Source organism: Ranitomeya variabilis, chromosome 3 (assembly GCF_051348905.1).
Source record: "Ranitomeya variabilis isolate aRanVar5 chromosome 3, aRanVar5.hap1, whole genome shotgun sequence".
In the NCBI taxonomy this organism is placed as follows: domain Eukaryota; kingdom Metazoa; phylum Chordata; class Amphibia; order Anura; family Dendrobatidae; genus Ranitomeya; species Ranitomeya variabilis.
Genome location: NC_135234.1, coordinates 61,322,480 through 61,342,145, shown reverse-complemented (window position 1 = coordinate 61,342,145; position 19,666 = coordinate 61,322,480). Strand labels below are relative to the sequence as shown.

The window sequence follows — 19,666 nt, the reverse complement described above, 5'->3', positions numbered from 1 at the left end:
CAGGAAATTAGGAAACTATATAAGGGGATATAGGCACCACCCCAGGTCTCACCCCATTATTTAGTCTATGCTAGAAACCGTTGGCATCGGACACATAGCAGCTACCTCCCAATGGAGGGGCGCTTTTTCTAAAGAGCATATTCCACAATCTAGTATTTTCCCCTGATGAATCTCACAGATGTGAGAGGAAACGCGTAGGGTTGTGTAAACCTGTTGTGGTGGGTACAAGTATTTAGTCTGACTCGGGTACTGCCCTTGTCAGGGCAGGAGCAATACAGGGGCACGACTGGGGTAGCATAGTCAAATACTTTCCTCCCTTTGTCCCCCTCAAAGCATGAACTGGCTCCTGTCAAGCGTTTATCAATTTGGTGAGACAAAACCATTTTTTTAATTGAGCACTGGTATGCACTGTTTTGCACTTTATCACGTTTTTTCTGTGTCCATGAAATGTTTTTATGAAATATGGTATTAAAAGTTATGTTTTAGATATTTTATAAAGGATTCTCTTGGCTATTTATACATACTATTTTCCTGAGATTGTCTGGTGGTGTAAAAAATTGGTACACCTAGCTAGTTCAGTAATATTTAATGCCCCTAGATCTTTTGTGCTATATTGTTTATGATGGTGCAGAGAATATAAATGCTGCTGTAGTTTTTTCAATTATTTTTGGAAATTTTGATAAAGATCTCAAAGTCAAAGAATAATCCTACAAAAGGCAACTTGGTGGCTCAGTGGTTAGCAGTGCAGTGCTGAGTCCTGGGTTCAAATCCCACCAAGGACAAGATCTGCAAGGAGTTTATATGTTCCCCCCGTGTTTGTGTGGGTTTACTGCAGACTTTATGGTGTCATAGAACACTCCAAAGATATACTGTTTGGGAATCTAGATTGTGAATCCCAATGAGAACACTGATGATGATTAGTGATGAGCAAGTGTGCTCGTTACTAGGGTGTTCTCCAAGTATTTGGGCATGCTCATAGATTTAGTTTATGTCAATGCAGCTGCATGATTTGCCGCTGCTAAACAGCTTGAATACATGTGTGGATTGCCTGTTTGTTAGGGAATCCCAACATATATTCACGCTATCTAGCAGCCGCAAATCATGCAGCTGCATCAACATAAACTAAATCTCCGAGCATGCCAAAAATACTTGGTGACCACCCGAGCATGCTCGGAGAAACTCGAGTAATGAGCACACTTGCTCATCACTAATGATGATATCTCTAAAACGCTGTGGAAATGAATGGAGCAATATAAGCAAGTAAAACAAATAAATTCTGTCTTTCTGCAGATGTTACTTGGGTTTTTAAGTGTAAAGATATTTTACTACAACTGAATTTTTCTAACACTAGTGCTGAGCGATACCTTCCGATACTTGAAAGTATCGGTATCGGATAGTATCGGCCGATACCCGAAAAATATCGGATATCGCCGATACCGATACCCGATACCAATACAAGTCAATGGGACACAAGTATCGGAAGGTATCCTGGATGGTTCCCAGGGTCTGAAGGAGAGGAAACTCTCCTTCAGGCCCTGGGATCCATATTCATGTAAAAAATAAAGAATTAAAATAAAAAATATGGATATACTCACCCGTCCGGCGGCCCCTGGACCTTACCGATGTTACCGGCAGCCTCCGTTCCTAAGAATGAGGAGTGTAGGACCTTCGATGACGTCGCGGCTTGTGATTGGTCGCGTGACCACTCATGTGACCGCTCACGCGACCAATCACAAGCCGCGACATCATCGCAGGTCCTAAACTCCTCATTCTTAGGAACGGAGGCTGCCGGTTACATCGGTTTAGGTCTAGGGGCCGCCGGACGGTGAGTATATCCGTATTTTTTATTTTAATTCTTTATTTTTTACATGAATATGGATCCCAGGGCCTGAAGGAGAGTCTCCTCTCCTCCAGACCCTGGGAACCATACACTGGGAACTTCCGATTCCGATTTCCGATATCACAATAATATCGGAACTCGGTATCGGAATTCAGATACCGCAAATATCGGCCGATACCCGATACTTGCGGTATCGGAATGCTCAACACTATCTAACACCCTCTATTATTGGCTTTGTCACATATGACAGCTCAGCCCCATCCACATGAATGGGTATGAGCTGCAGCACCAGGCATAGCTCGTGCACTAAAGCAGAAGTGTTCATGGGAGGAAAAAAAGATCTTTTTTCTAGTCCCATGATGCCACAAAAACTGCTTAGTGCCTTTAATACTCTTTTCTGCAGTTTTTTAGTAAAAATAAAACACTTACAGAGGTTTTCCTTTAGATTCACAAGTTAAAATTAGTGGCTGGCCTTCTTGAGGAACAGGAGTGGAGGGATGAATCTTTACAGTAGGCGTATCTGCAAATGAGAAAAGTAAAAAATAATTATTGGCTTTGTAACAAAACATTTTTTTATAAATAGTTTATTTAGAATACATCAAATGAAAAGTGTGATTTAGGTTCAGATCAGGTTTGCCACATCAGTGGCTTTATCATGGCTGACCTCATTTTCGGAAGTTCGCCCACCAAAGTTCAGTAAACAATGCTTTTCTCTTTCCAGAGCTCCATACGAAAGCCATAAGGAAGTCACTGAAATATGGCACAAATATAATGGAAACCCTGCCTAAAAAAACATGAACCATGCTGCAATGTTGCCTGGTGTCCCTTTTTGAGTACAAGTATAGCAGACATGAAGTAGCATAAGTACACATTATGATTTGCGCTTAATATGCCAACCTCAATATTGAAACTGCAACAGCAAGAAGAGGAAGTTGTGGATTTATGAAAATCACAGAATCAATAGATATGTTAAAGCCATGCAAATGAATAAAATGAAAAAATGGAAAACATCTCGATCTGCAGAAATATATGCAATTACACACCTTCTCTACTATCAGTAAGGTTATTAATCATTGTCTGAGGAATGTTATCTAACTCTGAATGCACTTAGACATGCAAATCTTCAAGATCCGCTGTTGGCAGCTCCCTTTTCAATTGCACACCAATGATGTCCCAGATGTGCTCAATGTGAAAGTACGAGCAACATGCGACTTGGCATTGTCATGTTGAAAAAATAGCTCCTAGGTCACTTTCACATTCCCATTTTAGGGTGTTGCCCATGTATTCTCCAGACCAATAACTGGCTATCATTGCATCCAAGACAAAAGCAGGACTCATTGCTGAAGAAAATAAACATTCATTCCAGCCTTCATTGCCTTCTTGCTCTGCACCATGGTAGCCTTTGATTGTAATGGCATGAGGTCAAGAGAACATCTGTAGCTGGATGTTTGGATCGAAACACAAAGTCATGCAAGCACCATCTGATGGTTTGTGTAGACACTGTTTGACATCTTAGGCTTGGTATGTGACATCTAATTTCACTTACAATAAAGAGTTAATCTCTACATCTTATTCTTTAAATCTGACAAGACCATGTAGGCAACACCATGAAGAGTCGTTCACAAGGGAACATCATACTGGTCACACTCTCGGTATTATGATGTGGGGTGGCATAATGTAAAGTAGCCAGACTCCTTTTGGCCTCATTTCAGGTACATTTTCAGCTTGCATTTTATTGATTTGGTGGTGGAACCAATGAAAAGGATGGCCATTTATTCAAAGTGTGCCAAGAGCCATTTTTCAACATGCCAACACCAGGCCATTGCATGCAAAGTGCGCTCTACAAAAAAAACAATAACCACAGTGATAGCATGCCAAAGCATGTGTGTGTATTTCTGCATGTGGAGATCATACTCGATTCTCAATAAAGACATTATCGAAAACATTGCTTCCATTTTTTTATAATATGCATATCATTAACATGATAATAAATCCCATTATTTGCATAATTGCACAAATTTTCCTTCTTGTTGTTGCAATTTCTAAGTTTAGGATTGTATTTTTCATTATGCCATATTTTGAAAAAAAATGGTCACATTTTTGTAAAATTGGAGGGGAGGGAGGTTGGTTTCCTCTTGTCAGTTTTGTTCTTCAGCTCTATTGTTAAATGTATGAACGTAAGTGCAAAAGAAAAATAAGAACTCAGCAGTAGTTAGAACTTATGATAGACACAATTTCTGACTTTTGTGGCATGTCTAAGCAACTAGGAGCCAATATATTGAACACTAATCACTGCATGTGTGCTCATTATACCCCCCGCAATGTCTTGCATGACCAAGCTTGTGCTTGTCCAAGTTAATACTAGTAGACCATTCCATTTCACCCATCAAAAAACACACATTTTCTCTCTTTGTGAATAGGACTCTACTAGGGACTGCAAAGCTTGGATGCTTGTTGCTTGAGCTGAGCAATTCCTAATACTCACATGTCAATAGGAAAGCTGAGCTTTATTGCGGCAGACCCTACTTAGAAGTCGGGGGGCAGTGAAAATGTCCAAATAGATGGGGAAAGTGCTGAGTGAAGGAGAACAGCATGGGGAAGACCCCTGAAAGCATCTCTGACCCCCAGATTGCTGCTGAAAACAATGGTGTCACACTTTTACTCCACTTTAAGGAGTGACAATAAAATATTCCAAACCGAAGAGAAATTGCATTTTACACGAAAAAAATGTTACAAAACATTTTTCCTTTATAATGACTTGTATATAAGGCAAATTTTAAAAAGGATTTAAAAAAATGTATAATTTATGTAAACCAAAATTGTTTTTTTTTTATTAAAAAAACGGAAATTTCAATTTCATTTATGTAGGAATCAAGGAGTTCCAAAAATAAGATATTCAGATACACCCTGTATTAGACATAAATGAGGGCCTCATACACATTCTGTTCAAATTGTCATGTATACTCATACTCATACTCTAGACTCATAAAGACTATGCACTTTTGAGGATTATATACCAAGGAAATGTAGTCCAGACAATGGAATAGTCTATGGGTGAGAAATATAATACCAATAAGGGTATGTGCACACGTTGAGTAAAATTTCTGCACCATTTCTGCATTTCTTGGCAGTAAAATAGCAGCTGCAAAAACGCTAATTTTTTATGCTTTTTTGCCTGCGTTTTTGTGTGACATGACTGAAGTGGAAGTTCAAAAACGCACAGAGAATTGACATGCTGCATATTATTTTCTCCATCCAATCTGCAGGTCAAAAATACTCAGTGTGTGCATGACACTTCAGGTTTCTCATTCACTTTCCTGACATCAGGTTTTGCCACAAATCCGCTCAGAAACAAATGCCAAAAAAACGCACCAAATCTGAATTGTGTGCACACAGCATAAATTTTTGAACATGTTTTTTGAGGATTATATACCAATGAAATGTACCCAAGAAGACTTAATACCCTATGGGTGAGCAGTATAGTATTGATAAATATTGAACACGTTTATTGAGGCTTTTATAGCAACAAAATGTACCCAAGAAGATGTAATACCCTGTAGATGAACAATACAGTACGGATAAATTTTGTAATCAAGTTTTGGGAGGTTTATTTGCCAACAAAATCTATTCAAGACCACTTAATTGTCTATGAATGAGCAATATAATTCCGATAAAATTTATATATCAACAAAATTTACTCACAAGATGTACATTTTTAAGACGTTTTTTAAGTGTTAAGTACCAAGGAAATGTACTCTAGACCACGGAATAGTCTATGGGTAATCAATATAATAACAATAACATTTTGATCAAGTTTTTTGAGGATTTTATACCAACAGACACATAATACTGTATGGCTGAAAAATGTAACCCAGCAAAATTTTTAAAGGATTTCTTTAGTGTTAGGGTATGTGCACACGATCAGTAAATATTGCGAGTTGAACGCTGCATATTTGTGCAGAGTCCAACCTGCAGCATCCAGATGTTACAGCATAATGGATGGGATTTCAAGTAATCCCATGCCCACCATGTGAGCCCGCGGCTCACCTGCGAAGGCAGATATGTGGCTCGTCTTTCCAGACCGCAGCATGTCTATTTATCTTGCCTCCACAAGAGCCTCCGCAAGATAAATTTCACCCGTACAATGTATTGGACATGGTGAATCTGCATGGTTCAAAGAAAACATGCAAATTAACTTGTATCCAATAGCCGGCAGATGTCCAAAGCGCTGCCCATTCCTGAACGTGAACACACACCCTTATATATCACAAAATTGTACTCCAGAACATGGAGTAGTGTATGTGTAAAAAATGTGAAGAAACAAGCAACATTTTCAAACGCTTTTTTTACTGTTGTGTACCACCAAAATGTGACATAAAGCATGTAATGCTGTATGGATGAGTAATCTAATCCTGAAATATCTCTCTACGCTTTTTGTAAGTTTAACAAACCACTGTAATGCAACAATAAATGTGTTAAACTGTATGGGGCAAGAAGTTGAGGAACATTTCTACATGTGCTCACTAAACTAAACAGAATAAGAATATAATAACAACTTCATTATTTTATTGTTCTCTTTCCTGAACTAATAAAAAACAGTAAACTTTTTGGATAGAATTTAAAGTTCTTTTGAAGAAAAACATGAAGCAAAGTTTGAGCAAAGTTTGTCTGTGCTTTCTGCCAAAATCTAGCAAACTAACTCAGAAATATAGCAGCAAAAATGTACCTAGTGTACAGATGTGGCCTTTAAATTGCACCATCCTTAGTGTTCAGTTACCTGTGCATTTATTTGTCTGATGCAGTATTTGATACATCTCCCAATTGGAACATTTCCCTAATTAGACATTGAAGACAACATGTGATGTGGAGATTAATGAGCTCCTTAGAAGAAAACAAAGTTTAAATGACATAGTCAACTTGGATAACTAAGTTCTAGATATATGAGGAATTCAAAGCAAGTCGAAGGCTGTCTGTCAGTTCAAATTAAGATCTGGGAATACCCAGATCTTAATTTGAACTGACAGACAGCCTTCGACTTGCTTTGAAATACAGAAATAGCAAAGAAGAATTCAATTATTATTGAAAATGGGCTTTTGCCAAAAATATAGAAATATAAGCTAAGGTGCTATAGCATGGATAAAAATGGGCTCCCATTACACTGCACTTATTTTCACCTCTACATTCCTTCTATAACCATTAGCAAATTCCTTATCAATTTGGTTGCTCAAAATGCAAGTTATTAGCACAGGACAGTCCTGTGCTGGTCTATTTAACCAAGTAACATAGGTGATAAATCCCACCTGTGCTGGTTGGATCCTCTTTGCAAAGGTTAAAAAACAGTGGTAGAGTCTGTCTCTACAACATATTTAGGGGCAGATATACTACTGGTGCAACCAGGAGTAAAGAAGAGGTAGGAGGGCCCACTTCCTCCTCCAAAGTAGCAACAAGCTTCTATCAAAGACACAGTATTGCACTGAAAAGGACTCATATAATGTTTTTGCACAGAGGCACTTTTCTGTCTGTGTCAGCCCGATATTCATGCATATTAAGACACAGGACAGATAAGTTCCAGAAGCTAAAGGGGTTGTTCACTACTCAGACAACCCTCATTCAATCCCTAAGTTACAAAATTATGATACTAAAACTCACGTCTAGTGCCATTCAAGTGGTGTCAGCACAGTCTCTCCAGGTAATTACATGATATTGATATGTCAATAAATTCTCTAAAGCCAATCAGCGGCAGTTTCACTCTCCGCAAAATTTAGAACATACAGTACAGACCAAAAGTTTGGACACACCTTCTCATTTAAAGATTTTACTGCATTTTCATGACTATGAAAATTGTACATTCACACTGAAGGCATCAAAACTATGAATATTAACACATGTGGAATTATATACTTAACAAAAAAGTGTGAAACAACTGAAATTATGTCTTATATTCTAGGTTCTTCAAAGTAGCCACATTTTGCTTTGAGGACTGCTTTGCACACTCTTGGCATTCTCTTGATGAGGTTCAAGAGGTAGTCACTGGAAATGGTTTTCACTTCACAGGTGTGCACTGTCAGGCTTAATAAGTGGGATTTCTTGCCTTATAAATGGGGTTGGGACCATCAGTTGTGTTGAGCAGAAGTCTGGTAGATACACAGCTGATAGTCCTACTGAATAGACTGTTAGAATTTGAATTATGGCGAGAAAAATGCAGCTACGCAAATAAAAATGGCCATCATTACTTTAAGAAATGAAGGTCAGTCAGTCCGAAAAGTTAGGAAAACTTTGAAAGTGCCCCCAAGTGCAGTGGCAAAAACCATCAAGAGCTACAAAGAAACTGGCTCACATGAGGACAGCCCCAGGAAAGGAAGACCAAGAGTCACCTCTGCTTCTGAGGATAAGTTTATCCGAGTCACCAGCCTCAGAAATCGCAGGTTAACAGCAGCTCAGATTAGAGACCAGGTCAATGCCACACAGAGTTCTAGCAGCAGACACATCTCTACAACAACTGTTAAGAGGAGACTTTGTGCAGCAGGCCTTCATGGTATAATAGCTGCTAGGAAACCACTGCTAAGGACAAGCAACAAGCAGAAGAGACTTGTTTGGGCTAAAGAACACAAGGAATGGACATTAGACCAGTGGAAATCTGTGCTTTGGTCTGATGAGTCCAAATTTGAGATCTGTGGTTCAACCACCTGTGTCTTTGTGCGTCGCAGAAAAGGTGACCGGATGGACACTACATGCCTGGTTCCCACCGTCAAGCATGGAGGAGGAGGTGTGATGGTGTGGGGATGCTTTTCTGGTGACACTATTGGGGATTTATTCAAAATTGAAGGCATACTGAACGAGCATGGCTACCACAGCATCTTGCAGTGGCATGCTATTCCATCCGGTTTGCGTTTATTGGACCATCATTTATTTTTCAACAGGACAATGACCCCAAACACAGCTCCAGGCTGTGTAAGGGCTATTTGACTGAGAAGGGAAGTGAAGGGGTGCTACGCCAGATGACCTGGCTACCACAGTCACCAGACCTGAACCCAATCGAGATGGTTTGGGGTGAGCTGGACAGCAGAGTGAAGGCAAAAGGGCCAACAAGTGCTAAGCATCTCTGGGAACTCCTTCAAGATTGTTGGAAGACCATTTCTGGTGACTACCTTTTGAAGCTCATCAAGAGAACGCCAAGAGTGTGCAAAGCAGTCATCAAAGCAAAAGGTGGCTACTTTGAAGAACCTAGAATATAAGACATATTTTCAGTTGTTTCACACTTTTTTGTTAAGTATATACTTCCACATGTGTTAATTCATAGTTTTGATGCCTTCAGTGTGAATTTACAATTTTCATAGTCATGAAAATACAGAAACATCTTTAAATGAGAAGGTGTGTCCAAACTTTTGGACTGTACTGTACATCCAGAGAAAGGTAGAGCTGCTGCTTTCTCACTTTTTCCTGATGTTTGTGATCTCACCAAGACCTGGCAGTTCAGAAGCCTAGCTGGGAATGCAGCCTCAGTGACCTGCGGAAACCTCGACAATGTCACCGCTAGTCACTGAGGCTAAGCTCGCAGATGACAGCATGGAAGCTTGGCTGTTTGACTGGCAGAAATGATTTTACAGCCATTCAGAAGCAGTGTGTGCCCCGCTGCACATGACAGCGCAACAAACACTGGATGTTCGAGCCCCAATGCGGTCCAGTTTTGGGTAATGTTCTAGTACCAGAACAGAACTTTTTTTTACTGTTTGTGTGAACCGGTCTAACCAAACATCCAGGGGTTCATCCATTTCTACCGTTTAGTTTTCTGTTATGATCCCAATGGCAGAGGATCTCTGATATTCCGGCAAGATAGTAAAAATATAAATACTGCTCTAGGGAGGTGGAAACTGGACTAACCGCATACCTGATCCTGACACAAACAACTAAAAGTAGCCGGTGAACGTGCCTACGTTGGTTCTAGACGTCTCGAGCCAGCCGGAGAACTGACTACCCCTAGAGGGAAAAAATAAGACCTCACTTGCCTCCAGAGAAATTGAACCCCAAAGATATAGAAAGCCCCCAACAAATAATAACGGTGAGGCAAGAGGAAAACACAAACGTAGAGATGAACTAGATTCAGCAAAGTGAGGCCCAATAGTCTAGATAGCAGAAAATAGATAGTGGACTATGCGGTTAGCAGAAAACCCTACAAAACATCCACGCTGAACATTCAAGAACCCCCACACCGACTGATGGTGTGGATGGAGAATATCAGCCCCCTAGAGCTTCCAGCGAGTCAAAAATCAAATGTAAAGCAAGCTGGACAAAAACACTGAATAATGCAAACGATCCAAATTGTACAAAACAGACTTAGCTTTTCTTGCATGAGGCAGACTGAAAGGAATCCGGAGGAGACCAAATAGGTCTGGATACAACGATGCCAGGCAAGAGACTGAGTCCAGAGGAGACTCAAATAGGAAACACCCGCTGCTTAACGACACAGCTGGAGCTCAGGCCTGCAACAAGACATACCTAACACAATACCGTTAGTGACCACCAGAGGGAGCCCAGAAACACACTTCACAACAGTACCCCCCCCTTGAGGAGGGGTCACCGAACCCTCACCTAGACCCCCAGGGCGATCAGGACGAGGAGCGTGAAAGGCATGAACCAAATCAGCCGCATGAACATCAGAGGCGACAACCCAGGAATTATCCTCCTGACCATAGCCTTTCCACTTAACTAAATACTGGAGTTTCCGTCTAGAGATACGAGAATCCAGAATCTTCTCCACCACATACTCCAACTCGCCCTCAACCAAAACCGGGGCAGGAGGCTCAACAGCAGGAACCATAGGCACCACGTACCGCCGCAACAAGGACCTATGGAACACATTATGAATAGCAAAAGACGCTGGAAGGTCCAAGCGAAAAGACACCGGGTTAAGGATTTCCAAAATCTTATAAGGACCGATAAAGCGAACTTAGGAGAGGAGACTTTCAAAGGAACATGCCGAGAAGACAACCAAACCAAATCCCCAACACGAAGTCGGAGACCCACACCGCGGCGGCGGTTGGCAAACCGCTGGGCCTTGTCTTGTGACAATTTCAAATTGTCCACCACATGGTTCCAAATCCGCTGCAACCTATCCACCACAGAATCAACCCCAGGACAGTCAGAAGATTCAACCTGACCCGAGGAGAAACGAGGATGAAAACCAGAGTTGCAGAAAAAGGGTGAAACCAAGGTGGCAGAACTAGCCCGATTATTAAGGGCAAACTCGGCCAGTGGCAAAAAGGTAACCCAGTCGTCCTGATCAGCAGAAACAAAACATCTCAAATAAGTCTCTAACGTCTGATTAGTTCGCTCGGTCTGGCCATTAGTCTGAGGATGAAAAGCCGACGAAAAAGACAAATCAATACCCATCTTAGCACAAAAGGATCGCCAGAATCTGGACACAAACTGGGATCCTCTGTCAGATACAATATTCTCAGGGATGCAATGCAAACGAACCACATTCTGAAAGAACAAAGGAACCAAATCAGAGGAGGAAGGCAACTTAGGCAAGGGCACCAAATGGACCATTTTAGAAAAACGATCGCACACCACCCAGATGACAGACATCTTCCAAGACACCGGAAGATCCGAAATGAAATCCATGGAAATGTGCATCCAAGGCCTCTTTGGGATAGGCAAGGGCAAAAGCAACCCGCTGGCACGAGAACAGCAAGGCTTAGCCCGAGCACAAATCCCACAGGACTGCACAAAAGAACGCACATCCCGCGACAAGGAAGGCCACCAAAAGGACCTAGCCACCAAATCTCTGGTACCAAAAATCCCAGGATGTCCCGCCAACACCGAAGAATGAACCTCAGAAATAACTCTGTTGGTCCATCCATCAGGGACAAACAATCTCTCTGGTGGACAACGATCAGGCCTATCAGCCTGAAATTTTTGCAGCCCTCGTCGCAAATCTGGGGAAATGGCAGACAAAATTACTCCCTCTCTGAGAATACCAGCCGGCTCAGAGACTCCCAGAGAATCAGGCACAAAACTCCTAGAAAGTGCATCAACCTTCACGTTCTTCGAACCAGGCAGGTACGAGACCACAAAGTCAAAACGGGAGAAAAACAACGACCAACGGGCCTGTCTAGGATTCAGGCGCTTGGCAGACTCGAGGTAAATCAGATTTTTATGATCAGTCAAGACCACCACACGATGTCTAGCTCCCTCAAGCCAATGTCGCCACTCCTCAAATGCCCACTTCATGGCCAACAACTCCCGATTACCAACATCATAGTTCCGCTCAGCAGGCGAAAATTTCCTTGAAAAGAAGGCGCATGGCTTCATCACGGAGCCATCAGAACTTTTTTGCAACAAAACAGCCCCTGCACCAATTTCAGAAGCATCAACTTCAACCTGGAAGGGAAGAGAGACATCCGGCTGGCACAAGACTGGCGCTGAAGTAAACCGACGCTTCAGCTCCCGAAAGGCCTCCACGGCCGCAGGAGACCAATTCGCAACATCAGAACCCTTCTTGGTCATATCCGTCAAAGGTTTAACCACGCTGGAGAAATTAGCGATAAAACGACGGTAAAAATTAGCAAAGCCCAAGAACTTCTGCAGGCTCTTAACAGACGTGGGCTGAGTCCAGTCATGAATGGCACGGACCTTAACTGGGTCCATCTCCACAGTAGAAGGAGAAAAAATAAAACCCAAAAAAGAAACCTTCTGTACCCCAAAGATACATTTTGAACCCTTCACAAATAGAGCATTCTCCCGCAAAACCTGAAACACCATCCTGACCTGGTTCACATGGGACTCCCAATCATCAGAAAAAAACAAAATATCATCCAGATAAATAATCATAAATTTATCCAGATATTTCCGGAAGATGTCATGCATGAAGGACTGAAACACAGAAGGAGCATTAGATAATCCGAAAGGCATCACCAGGTACTCAAAATGACCCTCAGGCGTATTAAATGCCGTTTTCCATTCATCTCCCTGCTTTATGCGCACAAGGTTATACGCACCACGAAGATCTATCTTGGTGAACCAACTGGATCCCTTAATCCGAGCAAACAAATCAGACAACAATGGCAAAGGATACTGAAATTTAACAGTGATCTTATTCAGAAGACGATAATCAATACATGGTCTCAGAGACCCGTCTTTCTTGCCCACAAAAAAGAATCCTGCACCAAGAGGGGACGAGGATGGGCGAATATGTCCCTTCTCCAAAGACTCCTTTATATAACTCCGCATCGCGGCATGCTCTGGCACAGATAAATTAAAGAGTCGTCCCTTAGGAAACTTACTACCAGGAATCAAATCTATAGCACAATCACAGTCCCTATGAGGAGGAAGGGCACTGGACCTGGCCTCATAAAATACATCCTGAAAGTCTGACAAAAACTCAGGGATCTCAGAAGGAGTAGAAGAAGCAATAGACACCAATGGAGAATCGCCATGAATCCCCTGACACCCCCAACTAGACACAGTCATAGCTTTCCAATCTAAAACTGGATTATGGGCCTGTAACCATGGCAGACCCAAAACGACAACATCATGCATTTTATGCAGTACCAAAAAACGAATCACCTCCTGATGTACAGGAGTCATGCACATGGTCACCTGCGCCCAATACTGAGGTTTATTCTCTGCCAATGGCATAGAATCAATTCCTCTAAGAGGAATAGGATTTTCCAAAGGCTCCAGGACAAAACCGCAGCGCTTGGCAAACGACAAATCCATCAGACTTAAAGCAGCACCAGAATCCACAAAAGCCATAACTGAGTAAGAAGATAATTAACAAATTAAAGTCACAGACAAAATAAACTTAGGCTGAAAAGTACCAATGGCGACAAGATTAACTTTTTTCTTTAAACGTTTAGAGCATGCTGAGATAACATGTGTTGAATCACCACAGTAGAAACACAACCCATTTTGACGTCTATGATTTTGTCGCTCGGCTCTGGTCAGAATTCTGTCACATTGCATAGAATCAGGTGACCGTTCAGACAGCACCGCCAAAGGATTATCAGATTTGCGCTCCCGCAAACGTCGATCAATTTGAATGGCTAGAGCCATTGAATCATTTAGACCTGTAGGGATAGGAAACCCCACCATCACATCTTTAATGGCTTCAGAAAGACCATTTCTGAAATTTGCGGCCAGTGCACACTCATTCCATTGAGTAAGCACGGACCATTTCTGAAATTTTTGGCAATATACCTCAGCTTTGTCCTGACCCTGAGAGATAACCAGCAACATTTTTTCAGCCTGATTTTCAAGATTAGGCTCCTCATAAAGCAAACCAAGTGCCAGAAAAAACGCATCAACATTCACCAATGCAGGATCTCCTGGCGCCAGAGAGAAGGCCCAATCCTGAGGGTCGCCGCGCAAGAAGGAAATAACAATCTTAACTTGCTGAGCGGAATCACCAGAGGAACGAGGTTTCAGAGACAGAAACAATTTACAATTATTCCTAAAATTCAGGAACTTAGATCTATCTCCAAAAAACGGCTCAGGAATAGGTATTTTTGGTTCAGACATAGGGTTATGGATAACAAAATCCTGAATGCTTAGCACCCTAGCAGCAAGCTGATCCACACTAGAAGTCAGAGTCTGGACATTCATATCTGCAGCAGAGTTTCAGCCACTCAGAGAAAAAGGGGATGGAAGAAGCTAGGCAAACTGCAGCAAAAAAAAAACAAAACTAAGAACTTCTTTTTAATCCCGCTTCTGCGATGCATTAAATATTTTCTTTTGGCCTGGCATTCTGTTATGATCCCAATGGCAGAGGATCTCTGATATTCCGGCAAGATAGCAAAAATATAAATACTGCTCTAGGGAGGTGGAAACTGGACTAACCGCATACCTGATCCTGACACAAACAACTAAAAGTAGCCGGTGAATGTGCCTACGTTGGTTCTAGATGTCTCGAGCCAGCCGGAGAACTGACTAACCCTAGAGGGAAAAAATAAGACCTCGCTTGCCTCCAGAGAAATTGAACCCCAAAGATATAGAAAGCCCCCAACAAATAATAACGGTGAGGCAAGAGGAAAACACAAACGTAGAGATGAACTAGATTCAGCAAAGTGAGGCCCAATAGTCTAGATAGCAGAAAATAGATAGTGGACTATGCGGTTAGCAGAAAACCCTACAAAACATCCACGCTGAACATTCAAGAACCCCCACACCGACTGACAGTGTGGAGGGAGAATATCAGCCCCCTAGAGCTTCCAGCGAGTCAAAAATCAAATGTAAAGCAAGCTGGACAAAAACACTGAATAATGCAAACGATCCAAATTGTACAAAACAGACTTAGCTTTTCTTGCATGAGGCAGACTGAAAGGAATCCGGAGGAGACCAAATAGGTCTGGATACAACAATGCCAGGCAAGAGACTGAGTCCAGAGGAGACTCAAATAGGAAACACCCGCTGCTTAACGACACAGCTGGAGCTCAGGCCTGCAACAAGACATACCTAACACAATACCGTTAGTGACCACTAGGGTTGAGCGACTTTCATTTTTTTAAGATCGAGTAGGGTTTTGGGAAACCCGATTTTGTCCAGAGTCGAGTCGAGTGCAGTCGGCCGATTATCGCTAAAAGTCGGGGATCGACCGAAACACGAAACCCAATGCAAGTCAATGGGGAAGCATAGTCGGCAGTGAGTAGAGGCCAGGAAAACACCTACAGTGCCCATTTTAATGCCAAAAACATCCATTCTTGTTTCTGAAGCTTGTCAATCTTAATTAACTTTATAATAATAGTTGGGCATAGGGAATTGGGGGTCATTTGGCAAAAGTTGTGGGGGGAGTAGGGCCGGCTCAAGTTTTTCGTGGGCCCAGGAAATGCGGACTACGTCACGGCGGTGTTGCAGGGAAAGGTAAGTATTTAAAAGTTGCAAGTGCTGTGATCCTGAGCAAGCAGGGGGGGGGGCCCACTCGTTCGCATTGCCACTGGCACAGGGCCCCTCAAAGTACGGCGGTGTGTTTGCATGGCGGGGGCGCCTCCCACCAGCAGCGACACTTTTGCGTACTCTGAGGGGCCCTGTGCCAGTGACGTCGCCAACGAGTATGCCCCCCCACCTGATGAAGGAACCTGCACTTTCATCTGCACCTTCCTCTTTGTCCCTGTGTAAGGTGGTATAACATGCGGGAAGGGGAACCTTACTTTCAGCAGGGACAGATTCTGGCTGTGTAGAGTACAAGGGGAATGTAGTGGTCTAGGTCAATGTACCAGCAGACTCATTTAGCAGTGGCTGGGCAATGGGCAGGATGAGGAGGAAACAGATATAGGGCCAAAGAATAAAGTAGGCTACATGCAGTTCAAAATTGGTAACAGGACTAAACAGGCGGCATTGCTTTGTTCAGTGGAGTAGCAAACCCAAGAGCAGCAGACACTGTTTCAAGGGCCTAACCACACTAGTAGGCCAAATGCAGTTTAATATCTGATAGTATAGGGCGAAAGCCAGAATGTGGAAGCTCAGCTTTGTTCAGTTGAGGACAACACCAGGGAGTGGCAGACACCTTTAGTAGGCCGGAAAAGCCTATTGCATTTTTTAAAATGGTAATTTGGAGCAGAAGGTTGAAGCTCAGCTTTATTTAGTTGAGGGCAACACCAGGGAGGGGCAGAAGCCGTTAGTAGGCCCTAACCACCATTTTTTTTTTAAAACCACTTAATGAGAGCCGGAAGGTTGAAGCTCAGCTTTATTTAGTTGAGGACAACACCAGGGAGGGGCAGAAGCCGTTAGTAGGCCCTAACCACCATTTTTTTTTTTAAAACCACATAATGAGAGCCGGAAGGTTGAAGCTCAGCTTTATTTAGTTGAGGACAACACCAGGGAGGGGCAGAAGCCGTTAGTAGGCCCTAACCACCATTTTTGTTTTAAAACCACTTAATGAGAGCCGGAAGGTTGAAGCTCAGCTTTATTTAGTTGAGGACAACACCAGGGAGGGGCAGAAGCCGTTAGTAGGCCCTAACCACCATTTTTTTTTTTAAAACCACATAATGAGAGCCGGAAGGTTGAAGCTCAGCTTTATTTAGTTGAGGACAACACCAGGGAGGGGCAGAAGCCGTTAGTAGGCCCTAACCACCATTTTTGTTTTAAAACCACTTAATGAGAGCCGGAAGGTTGAAGCTCAGCTTTATTTAGTTGAGGACAACACCAGGGAGGGGCAGAAGCCGTTAGTAGGCCCTAACCACCATTTTTTTTTTTAAAACCACATAATGAGAGCCGGAAGGTTGAAGCTCAGCTTTATTTAGTTGAGGACAACACCAGGGAGGGGCAGAAGCCGTTAGTAGGCCCTAACCACCATTTTTGTTTTAAAACCACTTAATGAGAGCCGGAAGGTTGAAGCTCAGCTTTATTTAGTTGAGGACAACACCAGGGAGGGGCAGAAGCCGTTAGTAGGCCCTAACCACCATTTTTTTTTTAAAACCACATAATGAGAGCCGGAAGGTTGAAGCTCAGCTTTATTTAGTTGAGGACAACACCAGGGAGGGGCAGAAGCCGTTAGTAGGCCCTAACCACCATTTTTGTTTTAAAACCACTTAATGAGAGCCGGAAGGTTGAAGCTCAGCTTTATTTAGTTGAGGACAACACCAGGGAGGGGCAGAAGCCGTTAGTAGGCCCTAACCACCATTTTTGTTTTAAAACCACTTAATGAGAGCCGGAAGGTTGAAGCTCAGCTTTATTTAGTTGAGGACAACACCAGGGAGGGGCAGAAGCCGTTAGTAGGCCCTAACCACCATTTTTGTTTTAAAACCACTTAATGAGAGCCGGAAGGTTGAAGCTCAGCTTTATTTAGTTGAGGACAACACCAGGGAGGGGCAGAAGCCGTTAGTAGGCCCTAACCACCATTTTTGTTTTAAAACCACTTAATGAGAGCCGGAAGGTTGAAGCTCAGCTTTATTTAGTTGAGGACAACACCAGGGAGGGGCAGAAGCCGTTAGTAGGCCCTAACCACCATTTTTTTTTTAAAACCACTTAATGAGAGCCGGAAGGTTGAAGCTCAGCTTTATTTAGTTGAGGACAACACCAGGGAGGGGCAGAAGCCGTTAGTAGGCCCTAACCACCATTTTTTTTTTTAAAACCACATAATGAGAGCCGGAAGGTTGAAGCTCAGCTTTATTTAGTTGAGGACAACACCAGGGAGGGGCAGAAGCCGTTAGTAGGCCCTAACCAAAGTTGAAGGCCAAATGCAGTTTAATTTCTGATACTATAGGCCGAAAGCCAGAAGGTGGAAGTTCCGATTTAGACAGTGGAGGACAATTTGAATTAGGGACTGCAGACAGACTTAGTAGGCTGTCCCCTGTGGACCATGCATCCACCACATTAACCCATTGCGCCGTAATGGACACGTAATCTTCCGTGGCCATGCCTACAGGTCCATGCGTCTGTTGTCAGGTGCACCTTTGTACTCACAGATTGCCAGAGTGCATGGACAATGCGGTCTTCTACATGCTGGTGGAGGGTTGGGATGGCTTTTCTCGCAAAAGAAGTGTCGACTGGTTAGCTTGTAGCGTGGTACAGCGTAGTCCATCATGGCCTTATTAATAGTAAATAAAATATATAACTAGGCTCTATGAACTTTTAAATAGGTTCCAGGGGTACACGGGCAGCATTGGTGTGGTCAGTGGAGGAGTATTGCAAGTAGGGGCTGCAGACAGGCTATCAAAGGCCTAAAATAACAAACAGTAGGCAGTCATGGCAGTTTTACATCGGTTACATGGATACACAGGCAGGCACTCCAGGCAGCATTGTGGTCAGTGGAGGAGTATTGCAAGTAGGGACCGCAGACAGGCTATCAAAGGCCTAAAATAACAAACAATAGGCTCATGGCAGTTTCACAGCGGTTACATGGATACACGGGCAGGCAGCTTGGTGGTGGTGAGTGGAGGAGTATTTAAAGTAGGGACCGCAGACAGGCTTCAAAGGCCTAACATAAGAAAATGGGCTGGCTGTAGGCACTTTATAATTGGTTCCAGGGGTACACGGGCAGCAGTGGTCTGGTCAGTGGAGGAGTATTTAAAGTAGGGACCGCAGACAGGCTTCAAAGGCCTAACATAAGAAAATGGGCTGGCTGTAGGCACTTTATAATTGGTTCCAGGGGTACACGGGCAGCAGTGGTCTGGTCAGTGGAGGAGTATTTAAAGTAGGGACCGCAGACAGGCTTCAAAGGCCTAACATAAGAAAATGGGCTGGCTGTAGGCACTTTATAATTGGTTCCAGGGGTACACGGGCAGCAGTGGTCTGGTCAGTGGAGGAGTATTTAAAGTAGGGACCGCAGACAGGCTTCAAAGGCCTAACATAAGAAAATGGGCTGGCTGTAGGCACTTTATAATTGGTTCCAGGGGTACACGGGCAGCAGTGGTCTGGTCAGTGGAGGAGTATTTAAAGTAGGGACCGCAGACAGGCTATCAAAGGCCTAACATAACAAACAATAGGCTCATGGCAGTTTCACAGCGGTTACATGGATACACGGGCAGGCAGCTTGGTGGTGAGTGGAGGAGTATTTAAAGTAGGGACCGCAGACAGGCTATCAAAGGCCTAAAATAACAAACAATAGGCTCATGGCAGTTTTACAGCGGTTACATGGATACACAGGCAGCTTGGTGGTGAGTGGAGGAGTATTTAAAGTAGGGACCGCAGACAGGCTATCAAAGGCCTAAAATAACAAACAATAGGCTCATGGCAGTTTCACAGCGGTTACATGGATACACGGGCAGGCAGCTTGGTGGTGGTGAGTGGAGGAGTATTTAAAGTAGGGACCGCAGACAGGCTTCAAAGGCCTAACATAAGAAAATGGGCTGGCTGTAGGCACTTTATAATTGGTTCCAGGGGTACACG

At 43.1% G+C, this 19,666-nt stretch overlaps 1 protein-coding gene across 2 annotated transcripts in view; it reads right to left on the bottom strand.

Moving 5' to 3' along the window:
* CADM2 (cell adhesion molecule 2) overlaps nucleotides 1-19,666 on the bottom strand; it is a 784,471-nt gene that overhangs the window by 276,245 nt on the left and 488,560 nt on the right. For both annotated transcript variants that reach the window (XM_077294078.1, XM_077294076.1), the window contains exon 6: nucleotides 2,270-2,360. In XM_077294078.1, coding sequence (XP_077150193.1) covers nucleotides 2,270-2,360 — 91 coding nt within the window. The remainder of the gene's footprint in view (nucleotides 1-2,269; nucleotides 2,361-19,666) is intronic.